We start from the raw sequence: 12,048 nt of genomic DNA, 5'->3' as shown, positions 1-12,048 counted from the left end.
CCCCCCTGTTTGCACAACCACAGGGTGAAGCATTCAGGGGAAGCACCGTGGTGGGCAAATAACCACCAGCGTGTCACCTGTCAGGGTCTGTTCAGCTGCCAGGGCTGCTGAAGAGACACCCCTGCAATATAAAGGAAATGAATTTTCATTATTGCAATGAGATTTAATTCAGTGTGGTCACCAGCATCCCTGCTCTGCTCTGAAGGGCGCAGTGCAGAGGTCATCCAGAGAGATGCTGCCGCTGCAGCATCAGTTTTGTCTCAGGACACGAGGGCTGGGCTCTCCAGCCAGTGCTGGAATGAAATTTTGGCAGAAGTTTCAAAAAAGGTTTTGGTTTTTTTTTTCCCTCTCTCTCCCCTGATGTTTATTAATTCTCCTGGAAGCTTGTCAGCACCAGGGCTGGCAGCAGTCGCGGAGCCTCACTGGTAACCCCAGGCAGGACCCCTATTTATCAAGAGCACAGGAACAGTGGTCCTCTGTGAGATGTGTTTGGTGATGTGTGCAGCGATGAAAGATAGAGAAATACGATCACAAGGTTCATGATAAGTGATTTTTCTAACTCTTCTCAGAAAGCTGCCTTGTGGGTGGGGGTTTTTTAAGCAAAAAAAACCCTGTTCTGGGCAGACCGAGCTGCCAGCAGGGTCTCTCCCAGCCTTGGGCTGAAGAGTAGCTGCTGCCTCGGGGGGATGGGGATGCTGCTGTCCACTGCTTGAAAATTGGGGATCTAGTTGTGAGTCAAGCTCTGGCAGGGATTTCAATGCTGCTCATAGAGTTCAAGCTGAACCCTGCAGCTTTCCTTTGAGGCCTTGTGCTGCCTGTTACCTTCCCTGTGCGGTTCCATCCGTCAGTGGGGTGGGAGAAGGGAGGGCAGCCCTGGGGTGGCACAGCCCCTGCCATGGGGGATTGGTCCTTGCTAGTCGTTCTGGAGGTATATATGGATGTACATATATATGTAGCATGTGTAAGTGGTGTCAGCTCTTGGAGCAATATCCATCTGTCTGGCTGCAGCAGGGACAGGGCTTTGGGATGGGTGGTGGGATGCCATGAGTTTCCTCTTCTCTGCACTGCTGCCTTTCTCTGGGTGCTGCCTGATGCTCTTGGTAGGAGCAGCGGTGGGGGATTCCTGCCTGCTCACCTTCCCGCTGTTCCTGCTTGCATGGCTCTGACTCATCCCTTTTCCTACATCCCTTCCTCACCTGGGGACCAGCATCCTCCTCCTCATGCAGCCTGAGCTGCTGCAGCTGCAATCAGGCCAACTCTGCAGATGGGATCCCAGGTCCCTTCTGGGATCAACCCAGGAGCAACCACTCTTGATAAAACAGGGAGCTGGTCTGCCTTTGAACTCTCACCAATTCTTTTTCTCTTTTTTTTCCTTGATTTCAGAAGAGGACAAGAAATGAATGACACGAAGAAAACACTCCTACCTGAAGGATCCCTAACTTGTAACTCGGACTGAAGTCTTGCATGCGTGACCATCGCTAGAAGCCAGCAGGACATGCATGTGTCCGACTATCAGACAAATGCGGGTGAATCGTCGAAAAGAAAAATACTGATTTTGTTTTGTTTCGTAGCTTTCTTTTTCCTGTACATAAGAGTGCAATTACTGGACAGCTGGCGTAGGGTTTGGGGACGGAGCTGTGTGGACCTGGGTCGGCATAATGCGATTCCTTGGGGATTTGTTCCTGCAAAATTTGAGAACCTCTTTCCAATTTTCACCCTGACTGGGTGAGGTCAGGCAAGGTGTCCTTCATGGGAGATCAAGGCGGGGAGTCGGGATTTTAGGGAATACACTGAGTGCGGGCAGGAGGCTCCATCCCCCAGCAGGACGGGATGCGCAAGGGCAGCTCACGGGGCCGGGAAGGGCTTGGCGGTGGGCGAGGGCAGGGGAGGGGCCGTGTGTTGGGGTCACCAACCTTCGGTGATATCAGCGGTGTCGGTGGGCACATCGCTGCAGCTGCTGTGCTCTGCTCTGTGGCTGCAGTGCCTGCGGGCTGCAGCAGCTGGGAGCAGCCTCACAGCGTGAGCACTGGTGGGGTGGGTCTCGCGGACGCGGGTTTATACGTCAGGGTCAGGTGCATGCGATTGAAGGTGAAGCTCTCCCTCTTTATCACACTGTCCTGTTTGACCCCCGTGTTGTGGAAAGCCTGCACCTTCTCAGGTTCATCCGACACCAAAGCATGACGTAGTCTTGTCTGTTCTCCTCCAGCCGGTGTCTTGTTAGATCCCATCTGCACTATTTAAGCCGTAGCCCTCTTCCTCATAGGGGCAACCATTTAAAACAAAGCATGGGATGACCGACTTTGCATTTCTCATGTCTACCGGTCCCTCCTGGTCGCATTTTCTTTCCTCAGTTGATTTTTAACTATTTTCTAGCAGGAGTAGAGCTTAACTCCTTAGGAGTTTACGCAAGAAACTTCCATGAGTTCGTGTCCTCTGCTTCGGAGGACATCGTTGTCTTGCACAGGGCATCCTTGACACCAGTGATCCACCTTTGAGACGGGAATGAATGTATGCTTGTACATAACGTCGTCCTTCTCCATGAAGGTGTTGGTCATGGCATCCCTTTTTATAAGGCACCAACTTTATTTTATCCTCTTGGGATTTTTCTGCAGCAGGAGTGACACAGGCTGCAGCGAGGGTCTGTGGATCAGGAGTGGATTTTGGAATCCAGTAAACTGAGCTTTCTCCATTGAGCTGTTTTAGCTGAGAAGCTGATAGCAAGTGGTTTCTTCTCCACCTCTCCAAATCCACCCTTCTGTTTTCCTCACGTTCCCCTATGATCCGTCCTGGTGATATCTAGCTAGCCAAACCCTTTATCTTTCCTTTCTCTTAAATTCCAGCAGCAGCAGTAGAGACAGGGTTTTGGATAGCATTTTGCTCCTTTGCTGTTGGGTTTTTTCTTTTACTTTTTGCCTCTTAAAAGCTTCCAGTGCTTTTCTGTTTCTCTTTCACCTGGGCAAGAGTTACTCTTACTCTGTACAGTAGGTGCCAATTGTCATCCCTCCTTTCTTTTCTCCATCACCAGCATTGAAGATGAGCAGAGCCCCCAGACCAATGGGAATGTACAGAATTGTTATACTACTGAGCTGATTTAATTGTACAGAAAACCTTGCATGAAATGTTGTTACTGTATTTAATATATAATGTATTCAAGGAATTTTAATATGGAGCTCTTAAAAAAGATCTTTATAGATACTCTGTGGTTAGAAGTTGCTGATTTTTAAAAAAATATTATTATACTTTGTCTTGAAGTTTTATTTTTTGAATGTGGTCTAATTGATTTAATTGGTGATCCCACGGAGCAACCAATTCCTCTTTAAAGATTTTCACTATGGATGACACTGACCCTGGCACAGAGGACCAGGGCATGACCCAGGTACTGCTTAAGCCTTCAAAATAAGGCTTCAGTAAGGCTAACGCTGTCGATATGTTGTTTGCCATTCCCTGAAAGGCTGGATTTCACCTTATTTTAGTACAGATCATCTCCAGCTCTCTGTGCTGGGAAAGAACCAGCAGGAATTTAATCCAGTACTAGATCAGTGACTTCAGAGGAAATTGCCTCTGTGTTTCCCTGAGGCTGAAAACCAGTTTGGGAGAGGCTGGACTGGATTTAGAGCATCTCAGCACTGTTTGTAGGCTCCAGCGGGGCTTTCAGCTGCCCGATGGCTTCTCCCTGGGGCACGATGGTGTGCGGCGACCTGCTTGGACCATCCACTCTGTATTGCACCACCTGAGTTACACTGATCTCCCCGGGCTTAAGGTCTGGTGTAGGATTATTAACTTCACCCAAATATGTATGTTTGTGGAGAAGTTTCTTGTATAAAAGTCCCACTAATGACTATTGAATAATGGATGGGAATCTCCAATGTGAGGAGACAGAAAATAAAAAAAAGAAAGAGCTCTGTTTCAGAGCAGAGATGAAGTAATGAAATTTTAACTCATTGTTAAATTCCTGCTGGTAATTTTTGCTTAGTCTCACTTGACAGTGGAGAGGTGGAGGTGGTTGTAGCAGGCATCCTTCTTAACCCACAAACAGAATAGCTATTTGAAGAGATGCTGACTTTGTTATCTTATTGTTGACAGAGATGCCAAGTTGATGTTATTTTGATGGAGATGCCACACTGCTGCGAACCTGGGCAATGTCCATCTGTTGGTGCAGTTACTGGGTTGCAGTTGTGAGTTACCAAAACCCAAGCCATCACAGGCAAGAAACCATAGCTGTGTCCCAGCCAAAGGCTTGTTCTTTCCAGCAGCGGCAAATTGCACTTGCATTTATATTGTAAGCCTCTAGATCGACTAGAAAATAGTGCAGGAAATCTGCACCAAGGCTACCTGGATCAGGCATCCCCTTGCTAGGAGGGACCATTTCCTCCTGTGAACAGTTGACCACATCTCTCTCTTTCCTCCCATCCTTTAATTACTTGGAATACAGGTTTCACTCCATGCTTTTTGATTACAGAGGTTTATAATTCAAATATTTTAATGAATTAGAAAAATAGCTCTAATTATTTTTCCTTTATGCTTTGGTGAAGGGTCAGGACAAATCACGGAGTAGTTATTTATTACATATATGCCACCAGCAGCGTGCTGGGCACTTTTACAAGCTAGAGCATGTTCTTGTGCAGACTTGGAGATCCCAGAGCCAAGACCATCGCTTTGGGATCAGGTCTTGTGTCTTACCAATGCATCCAACTGTGTGCAATACAAGGGAGCTGGGCACTGGGTTTTGCCCAAGAACTTGTTAAAAAAAGCAGCTTAGGGGCAAAGCCTCTGGGATCCTTGCTTTTTTGACAACGGAGTTTAGGAATTCTTTCCTTTTTAGTTTTGTTTTGATGGTGCTGCCTGGCATATTCAAAGTTTTGAAATAAAACCTAGGTCTTTCCAGTCAGACCTTTAGCATCGGTGAGCTGCTGTGACAGATCCTCCACACACATGGAAGCAGCGATGTGAGATGTACAACAGAGGATGCACAGGGATGGCAGCGTGGCGTGTCCACAAGCACTTTATACTCCTTTCTCAGGGGCCAGGCACGTGCTGGGTTACAGCACCTGGGGGGGGGTCAGCTTTGGGCAGCAGCTGTGAAAAGTCTTTTGTGCTGTTTTGGGATGTCATGTCATTGCGGCCAGTGGTGGATGAGCTCTTCCCCTGTGGCGTGTGATACCATCAGGAGGCATGTTGGAAAAGGAAAAAGAGATGCTCTTCAGAGAAAAGAAGTACTGCATCCTACATTTTATTTCAGTCGTGTGACCAGTGTATGGCTCAGGGTCTGGATGAGGTTTGTGTGTTTGAGATTTTGGCACTGTGAAGATGTTGTGTGTGTGTTTGTGATGCTCTGCTCAGCCAAGGCTGGATGGTGCCACCAGGTGCTGGAGAAGTCAGGAGGGACAGGCTTTACTAGAGGGGCTGGGGGACTTCATTCCTGTAAGGGCATCAAATATGGGATTGTACTGGAGTCTCTGCTCATGGTGTGGATGGCAGAAGTAGCCAGAGGAGCAATAGGAAAACTCAGCAGCAATTTTTGGTCCCTCTTTTGTATGTCAGGTTGGTAGTGCTGCTTCCCAGTCAGGGTCCTGCTCCACCAAAACTCATCAAATAATTGCCGTGCAGGGGCTCAGGCTAATGCTGACCTGGTCGAAGGGAGATGTTCATGGGGTTTAGTGACCTTGGCATCATATCAGTCCTTGAACTTAAACACACAGGAGTCCCCAGTACCAACTCCTAAGATTTACTGTGAATTTTTGTCCATATGTGGCATGGCCATCACCTTGTCTGAATGATGCCAAGATTCAGCCGTCCCTGTCCAGTCCCACCTGGGCTTTCTTTCCCTACTTCTGCAGTGGCAGTTTCTGTCAGGGCTTGTCCCTGGTGGGAAGACAGCCCAGGGTTCAGGTTTTGGGGACAAAGGAGAAGGGCTTCACTCCATGCAGAGCTTGCATGGCACAGTTTGGGTTAGAGTTTGCAGGGCTGCAGCGAGGGAGGGGACACACAAGGTAAACTGTGCTCCCTGTTCTTGTCCTCTCGGTGCCATTCAGCTTTCGGTATGAGTGGGGCATTAAATGAGCCTAAGTCTGTGTGCACCTGAAGCGATGGGAACATGGGCACCCCCGGCTGGCGTCCGAGCTGGGTCAATCCGGGTGCTTGGGACCAAGAGGAGGGTGACTTCTGAGCTGCCAGCAGGTGCCCTCTGGCTTCAGTCTGGGAATATGCTGATTTTTTTATATGAGATGCCTGAACAGCCAAATCTAGAAATCTCTGAGTTTGTGCTTCGTAGCAAAAGGTAAATCATTATATCTTGGGGGGGGTGGGAGGGTGTTATCTGAGGGGTAGAATTGAAAGAAACAAGGTTTCCTATTTTATTATATGAGAGATATTTTTCCACTAAATTACTGCTTCCTAAATCATGTCCTTTGTCCAGCTGTAAATAGCCAGGTGTGCCGTGAAGATGTGGGAAGGCTCCTCGTGGTCACATCCATACAATCCACTCTGTTCACACAATATTGGGCTGATTTGTTTTATACTTATGAAATTACAGAAATAAAAGCGATTTTACTGGATGGCTCTGGGTTTGTTTGGGGGTGGGGTGGGGTGTTGTTTTATTAATATTTTTGTTGGTTTTTTACCCCATTTGTGGCCAATTTGGGGGACATTTGGGAGCCCATGGAGCTGTACAGAGTGCCTGAGGGCATTCTTCAGCCGTAAAAGGAGCTGTGCTCACCAGATCAGGATTTCTTGTGGGTTTTCAGAGCAGCCAAACTAGAAATGGAGCTGAGTTTGTCTCTGGCATGGGACGACAAAGGCGAAATGAAAGGAGTGGCATGATACGACTGTTGGGAATTTTTTTAAGTACCAGCTAATTCGCTCTTGGGGCACAAGAATACAAATAACAGTGCTAATTTTGACTGTATCCAGAATAGTCCTCACCTTATCTCCCCCAGCTGAGAGAAGAGGTTTAAATAAGCTCTGCAATGACCTCCAAAAGAAATAGTTATTAAATAATAATTAAATAACTTGGCCTTCTCTGGGGGTATGGCACAGGGCCTCAAGTCCATGCATTTCCATCTGCATCACCCAGAGCTCTGCTTACAGTCATGTTTTAAGTGGAAAATCCTGCTGTAGCTGCAGGTTGTGTTATGGAGCAGATCTGGGTTCGTGGCAACATCTGCCCATGGTGCATTTTTGCTGATATGTGGCCCCATGTGCCCCTTCCCAGTGCTATGAGCAGGAGAAAGGTGCTGCACCAGGTAGCCCAAAACCTTTATAACCCAAAGGGGGTTACAAGAGGGACATGGAACTCCCAAGCAAACACTGGGTTTTGGAAAGGGCTATTGCTTGGCCTCCTCTTTCCAAATGCAGATCTGGTGTCTAGTGTTGATGCATGAGGGCCACCACTGCCATGGCTGGAGGTGACCCTCAAGCCAGTCCCCTGTACCAGCTGCTCCTGAGGATGCAGCACTGTCTCAACTCGCAGCAGTGAAGGCAAAATCCCCCAAATTCCCCACCTGATTCTGCATCAGTCCTTGCACCCCTGGGGACCATCACCGCTGGGGCTATGCATGTGTTTCAGAGGCAGAAAACAGTTGTTACTCCTAAAAAACCCCAAAGGTCTCTGTACCCCATGGCAGTGTTCAGTTGCCCCACGGGGTGTGTGTGCCATGCTCCAAGCAGCTGCGACAGGCATAGGGCCACTGACACGTTTTGGTACCCCCAGCATCTTGGGGTCATGTGTTTGCTTTGGCATTGGCTAAACCATGGCCGAGGTATTTCTGGAGAGACGTGTTGCTGCAGCAGCAACCGGGGATGGAAATGCCACTTCTGTGGGGTGAGTACCACCAAAAACATCTGTCTGCGCCAGGGCGTCACAGCGCGGGACGGGCACGGAGCAGAGCCAGCCCTGCTGGGAAGGAGCGAAGAGAGGTCAAGGACAAGTTAAAATTGGAAAGAAAACTGAACATGCTGTTTTGTAGGATTTTGCTTGCTCTCATCTGCCAATTTTTTTCCACTCCCCCTTCCCATCACCAGCGGGGCAGTGTGAGCATCTCCTCCAGCTAAGGGGGGCAAGGGGGTCTGTGGTGGCCAAAACTGCTGGGCAGAGCCACCAACTTTCAGGGGCTCTTCTTGGCAACCTCGACCACAGCAGGTCCCCTTTGCATCTGCCATCATACTTTAAATCTCCTTGCCACCATGTTATTCCTTCCCATCCCCAGATTTGCAGCGTGCTGCACATTTTTGTGCTGAAATTCAGAGCTCCATGCTGGAAGCTGCCAAGCATTAGTCTGGATTGTGTAATGAGCTTCATCTATTATTTTTATCTTTTTTTCCCCCAAAGAAGTTTTTGAAAAAACAATGTCTGAGAGCCTGGAAGGACGTGGTAGCTTTTATGCCTACCACAGCTTTGCTTTCCTGGGTGCAGGTGGGCTCGAGCCTCTTGCAGAGGCTTTTGGACAACTCTTTCTGTGCCCCAGCAGCTCCTCCATCCTCTGGGTCTATGTCCCAACTCGAAGCAAAATTGAACTCACATTTCCAAACGTCTCCCTTAAAAATACCATTTTTTACATTTTTCTCTTGACAGCCCCAAGCAGAGGTTGAGTTTGTTTAATGGGCAGGGGGAAGGAGTTACTTCCGCAGCTGTGGATGGAATCCTGCACTAACCCTGCGCAGCACTGCCAGGGATGCCTTTGGTGGGTTGCCAGCCCTTGATGCCCTCGATGTCTGACCCAGCTGGAGCTGAAGGAGATGCTGAATGAGGTCAGGCCCCATGCTGGGGACCAGGCAATGCTGTCTGATCCTGGAGAGCATTTGGGCAATCTGGTCCTGGGGCTTTGCAACCCTGGACACTAACAGAGAGGCTTTAGTGCGTCGTTTGGTGTTGCTGCTTCCATTTTCCCCTCCTGTGGGCAGTGGAGCTAGATGGGCTCATTTTCCTTCTGTCTACCTGCTTTTGCCTTCTGTGTCCCTGTGTTGTTATGCTCCCACCCAGCTTAGTCCCACATTTGCACGCTGCTCGAGTTAAGCCCAGCTCAGCGCTTTCTGTGCATGGGGCAAACCCAGCCTCAGTGCCCAATGCCTGCTGCAGCCGAGTTCAAGCTGCCACCACTCCTCCAGCAGCATCCACAGTCTTTGCACCTCACCACCCCAGGAAGAGCACCCTTGGGGCCTCCTTCCTGCCTCTGCTTGAGAGCAGCTGAGAGGTGCAAAAGTCGTTCAGAGGAAATGACTGTGAGCATATCAACAGCATTGTACAAGCTTGTTTCTGCAGGAACCCAAGATTAAAACATCCCCAAGGTCAGAGCTGCTGTGCAAGCATCTGTGCAGTGGGCCATGGGCACCCCTCTGGGATGCACCTTACACTTATAAAACCCTCTTTCCACTAGTTCTTTTTTAATTTTTATTTCTCATTTTGGCATTACAGTAATATATTTATTATCACAGCATATTGCTGCAAACAGAAAGCAAGCTCTTATCTCGCATCAGGACAGGCCAGCGCCTGAGATGCAGCAGAAAGCATCACAGCCCCATGAACTCAGCATCTCCCATCAGGCGAGTGCCCTGTCTGGGCAAGTAATTTAACAATTTAACAGCCCAAGCAGGGCACTTCCCTGTGATAACCACCTGGCAGAGATGGGGAGGTGTGTTAGCAGCTCACACAGATTACCCCAGGGGAAGCACCACCGCAAACAGGGGTGTGCAGGGCGCAGTCCCAGCAGGCAGCCAGGCACGCCAGCCAGCTGGCACCGCTCGCACGCCCATGTCACTGGTGTGGGGCCAGGTAGCTTAGCAAGGCCAGCCCAAACCTACTAAATTCCCTGTTATAAAGTAATTTAAAGAGTGGCAAACCCAGGGATGGCATGGACAAGAGTGATGTGTGAGCAATGGTGGCGTGTGAGCCCAGAAGGTTTCAGGTTAGGATTTTTTTCTAACATTTGGGTGCCATGGCCAACAGGGTGCCCATGTTGGGTGCTGATAGTGGCCCAGGAGAAGACCCAGGCCCTGTGGGTTCTCCTGAGCTGGGGTGCCCCGCTCCCCACAGCACCCTGGCCACATCTACAGGGTCCAGCTCCACTCGCCCTCTGCCATGTGGCTCCAAGAGATGCTAAAACGAGAGATGCATATTATCTCCCAATGGAAAGTATTTTAGCTAAATCCATGCTATAACCATTTTATTGACTCCAAGTACCAGAGAGAAGGTTAGAAGTGACTCTTTTACAAGTCATTTTGCTGTTAAATTTAGCTGTCCTATTTTCATTATCCCCATGGCTTTGGCAAGGGTGAGCAGCCTTCCCTAAAAGGCCTCGTTTCATACAGTAAGTTATTCGCTTCTCTCCTGACAGATATCTAAGCTTATAAGGTTTGTCTGCTCCACTCAATAGCAGTATCAGCCTTCAATCTTATATGATTAGCATCAGCGTTTGTATTTGCTTTTGGCTCCTTGTCTGACAGCTTTCCATGTTGCTGAGGTCTGGGATGTTGGGATGGTGTCATGTCACTAGTAACGCGAGATCATCTGATTTTGATTCCCAAGGTTCATGGTACATCCAAAAGATTTGGACACATGGTTCATCTGCTTTTTTCCCCCATTTTCCCTATTGCCCAGCAAAGATAATCAATTTGTTCCACGCATTTCGCAGTTGTCAGGTCTGTAAAATATTGAGTTGAAAGGTCAACGTGATGCCAAATGATGGGCAATTGAACATGAGCAGTGATGTTAAATGTTCCATAAAGGAAAGAGTTATCCCAGCAGGTTAAACTTTTCCATATTTCTAAAACATTTTCCCCTGCAGAGAGAGACCTTGTCCCAGACTTGGTGGCTGCAGAGAGCCAGCATCTCCTTCAAGGTCACAGGACGGGGCTCACGGGATGGAGCCTGTCCTTGCGGAGAGTGCTGAAGCTGCTGGGCTCTGGGCTTTTTGTGGGAAACAACCTCTGTTTCCCCCAGAAACAACCCTCCTCAGCCCCAGTGCTCCCCAGCGAAGTTCTCACCCCTGTGGGGCTGTGCTCTTGAGGCTGCCCAGTGAGATGCAATGCAGGAACAGGGTCCCCCATCCACAGTCTCTGCTCTTTCCCCAGCACTGAGCCAGAGCTCCCACTAAAACTTCCCACTGCAACGATGCTGGGCCCCAAATTTCAGTCTGGCATGTACAAATCCAGCCCCTTTCCCAGTGATGTTCACTTAGAGTGATGCCTGCACCCCCCTGCCGAGCATCCCTCGCTGTGACCCAGGCTTTCCCTCCCACCCCTGCTCATGGCCATGCCTTTCAGGAAATACTGGAAATGCTGAAAATGCTTCGAAACGCACCCAACCCAGCCTCATGCAAGTGCTGGGAACGGGCCAAGCCCCAGCTATGCGGCCTCACTATGGGAGGGGGCCAAGCCGGATGCTCCGCTGCCCTGTGGATCAGCTATGAATTGCTGGGCTGGGGGTTCTGTGCCCCCACCCTCCCCTTTCCTGACCCTTTTTCTGGGGAACCCTCTGGGGGACAGAGGAGAACATGGATTAGGGACACAAACAGGAGACCCACAGCCTGAGGTGGCTGCTGGAGCAGGAATGATACAACTCCAGCTCCTAAAATCTTCTCCCGGGACCTCCACCATCTCCTCCATCCCGCCGTTGCCCCAGGGATGCCTTGTGGTCCCTGCTTACCCTGAGCCCTGCCTGCAGCCCCTCCGTTCCCAGGGAGGGCCCCTGCCAGAGCCAGGGTACATCCCCTGCGGTCTGGCAGCTCCTTCCTGGTGGCACGTGGGCTCGGCAGCAGGGTGGCCCTACACCCTCCCGCACCCTGTCCCACCCCCAGACCATGTAGGGCACCAGCTGCTCCCAGCCCAGAGCTTATAGAAAGAGAAAACCCCATCCCTGCGCAGGAGGAAACCCGACAGGCCAGATGTACACAGAGCAACGTCGATAGTGTTTTTATTATTTTTCTTTTTATTTTTTTTTTTTTGCTTCCTCTCTGCAAACAGAGGAGTCACTTGAGTAGCAGCGGGCACGGCCCGACCCACGGCACAGCGAGCAGCGGGGCTGGCAGGAGGCTGCGGCACAGCCCTGGGGCAGCC

The 12,048-nt window shown here is 49.8% G+C and overlaps 1 protein-coding gene across 2 annotated transcripts in view; it reads left to right on the top strand.

Annotated features, from left to right (window-relative positions):
* ATP2A3 (ATPase sarcoplasmic/endoplasmic reticulum Ca2+ transporting 3) overlaps positions 1 to 6,554 on the top strand; it is a 39,158-nt gene extending 32,604 nt beyond the window's left edge. For both annotated transcript variants that reach the window (XM_026861605.1, XM_026861604.1), the window contains one exon: positions 1,384 to 6,554. In XM_026861605.1, coding sequence (XP_026717406.1) covers positions 1,384 to 1,400 — 17 coding nt within the window. In that variant the 3' untranslated portion in view covers positions 1,401 to 6,554. The remainder of the gene's footprint in view (positions 1 to 1,383) is intronic.
* Positions 6,555 to 12,048: the final 5,494 nt, after the last annotated feature.

Source organism: Athene cunicularia (assembly GCF_003259725.1).
Source record: "Athene cunicularia isolate RWA chromosome 19 unlocalized genomic scaffold, athCun1 chr19_part1, whole genome shotgun sequence".
Taxonomy (NCBI): Eukaryota; Metazoa; Chordata; class Aves; order Strigiformes; family Strigidae; genus Athene; species Athene cunicularia.
The sequence above is the reverse complement of the archived record's forward strand: the minus strand, read 5'-3'. Positions and strand labels throughout refer to the sequence as shown.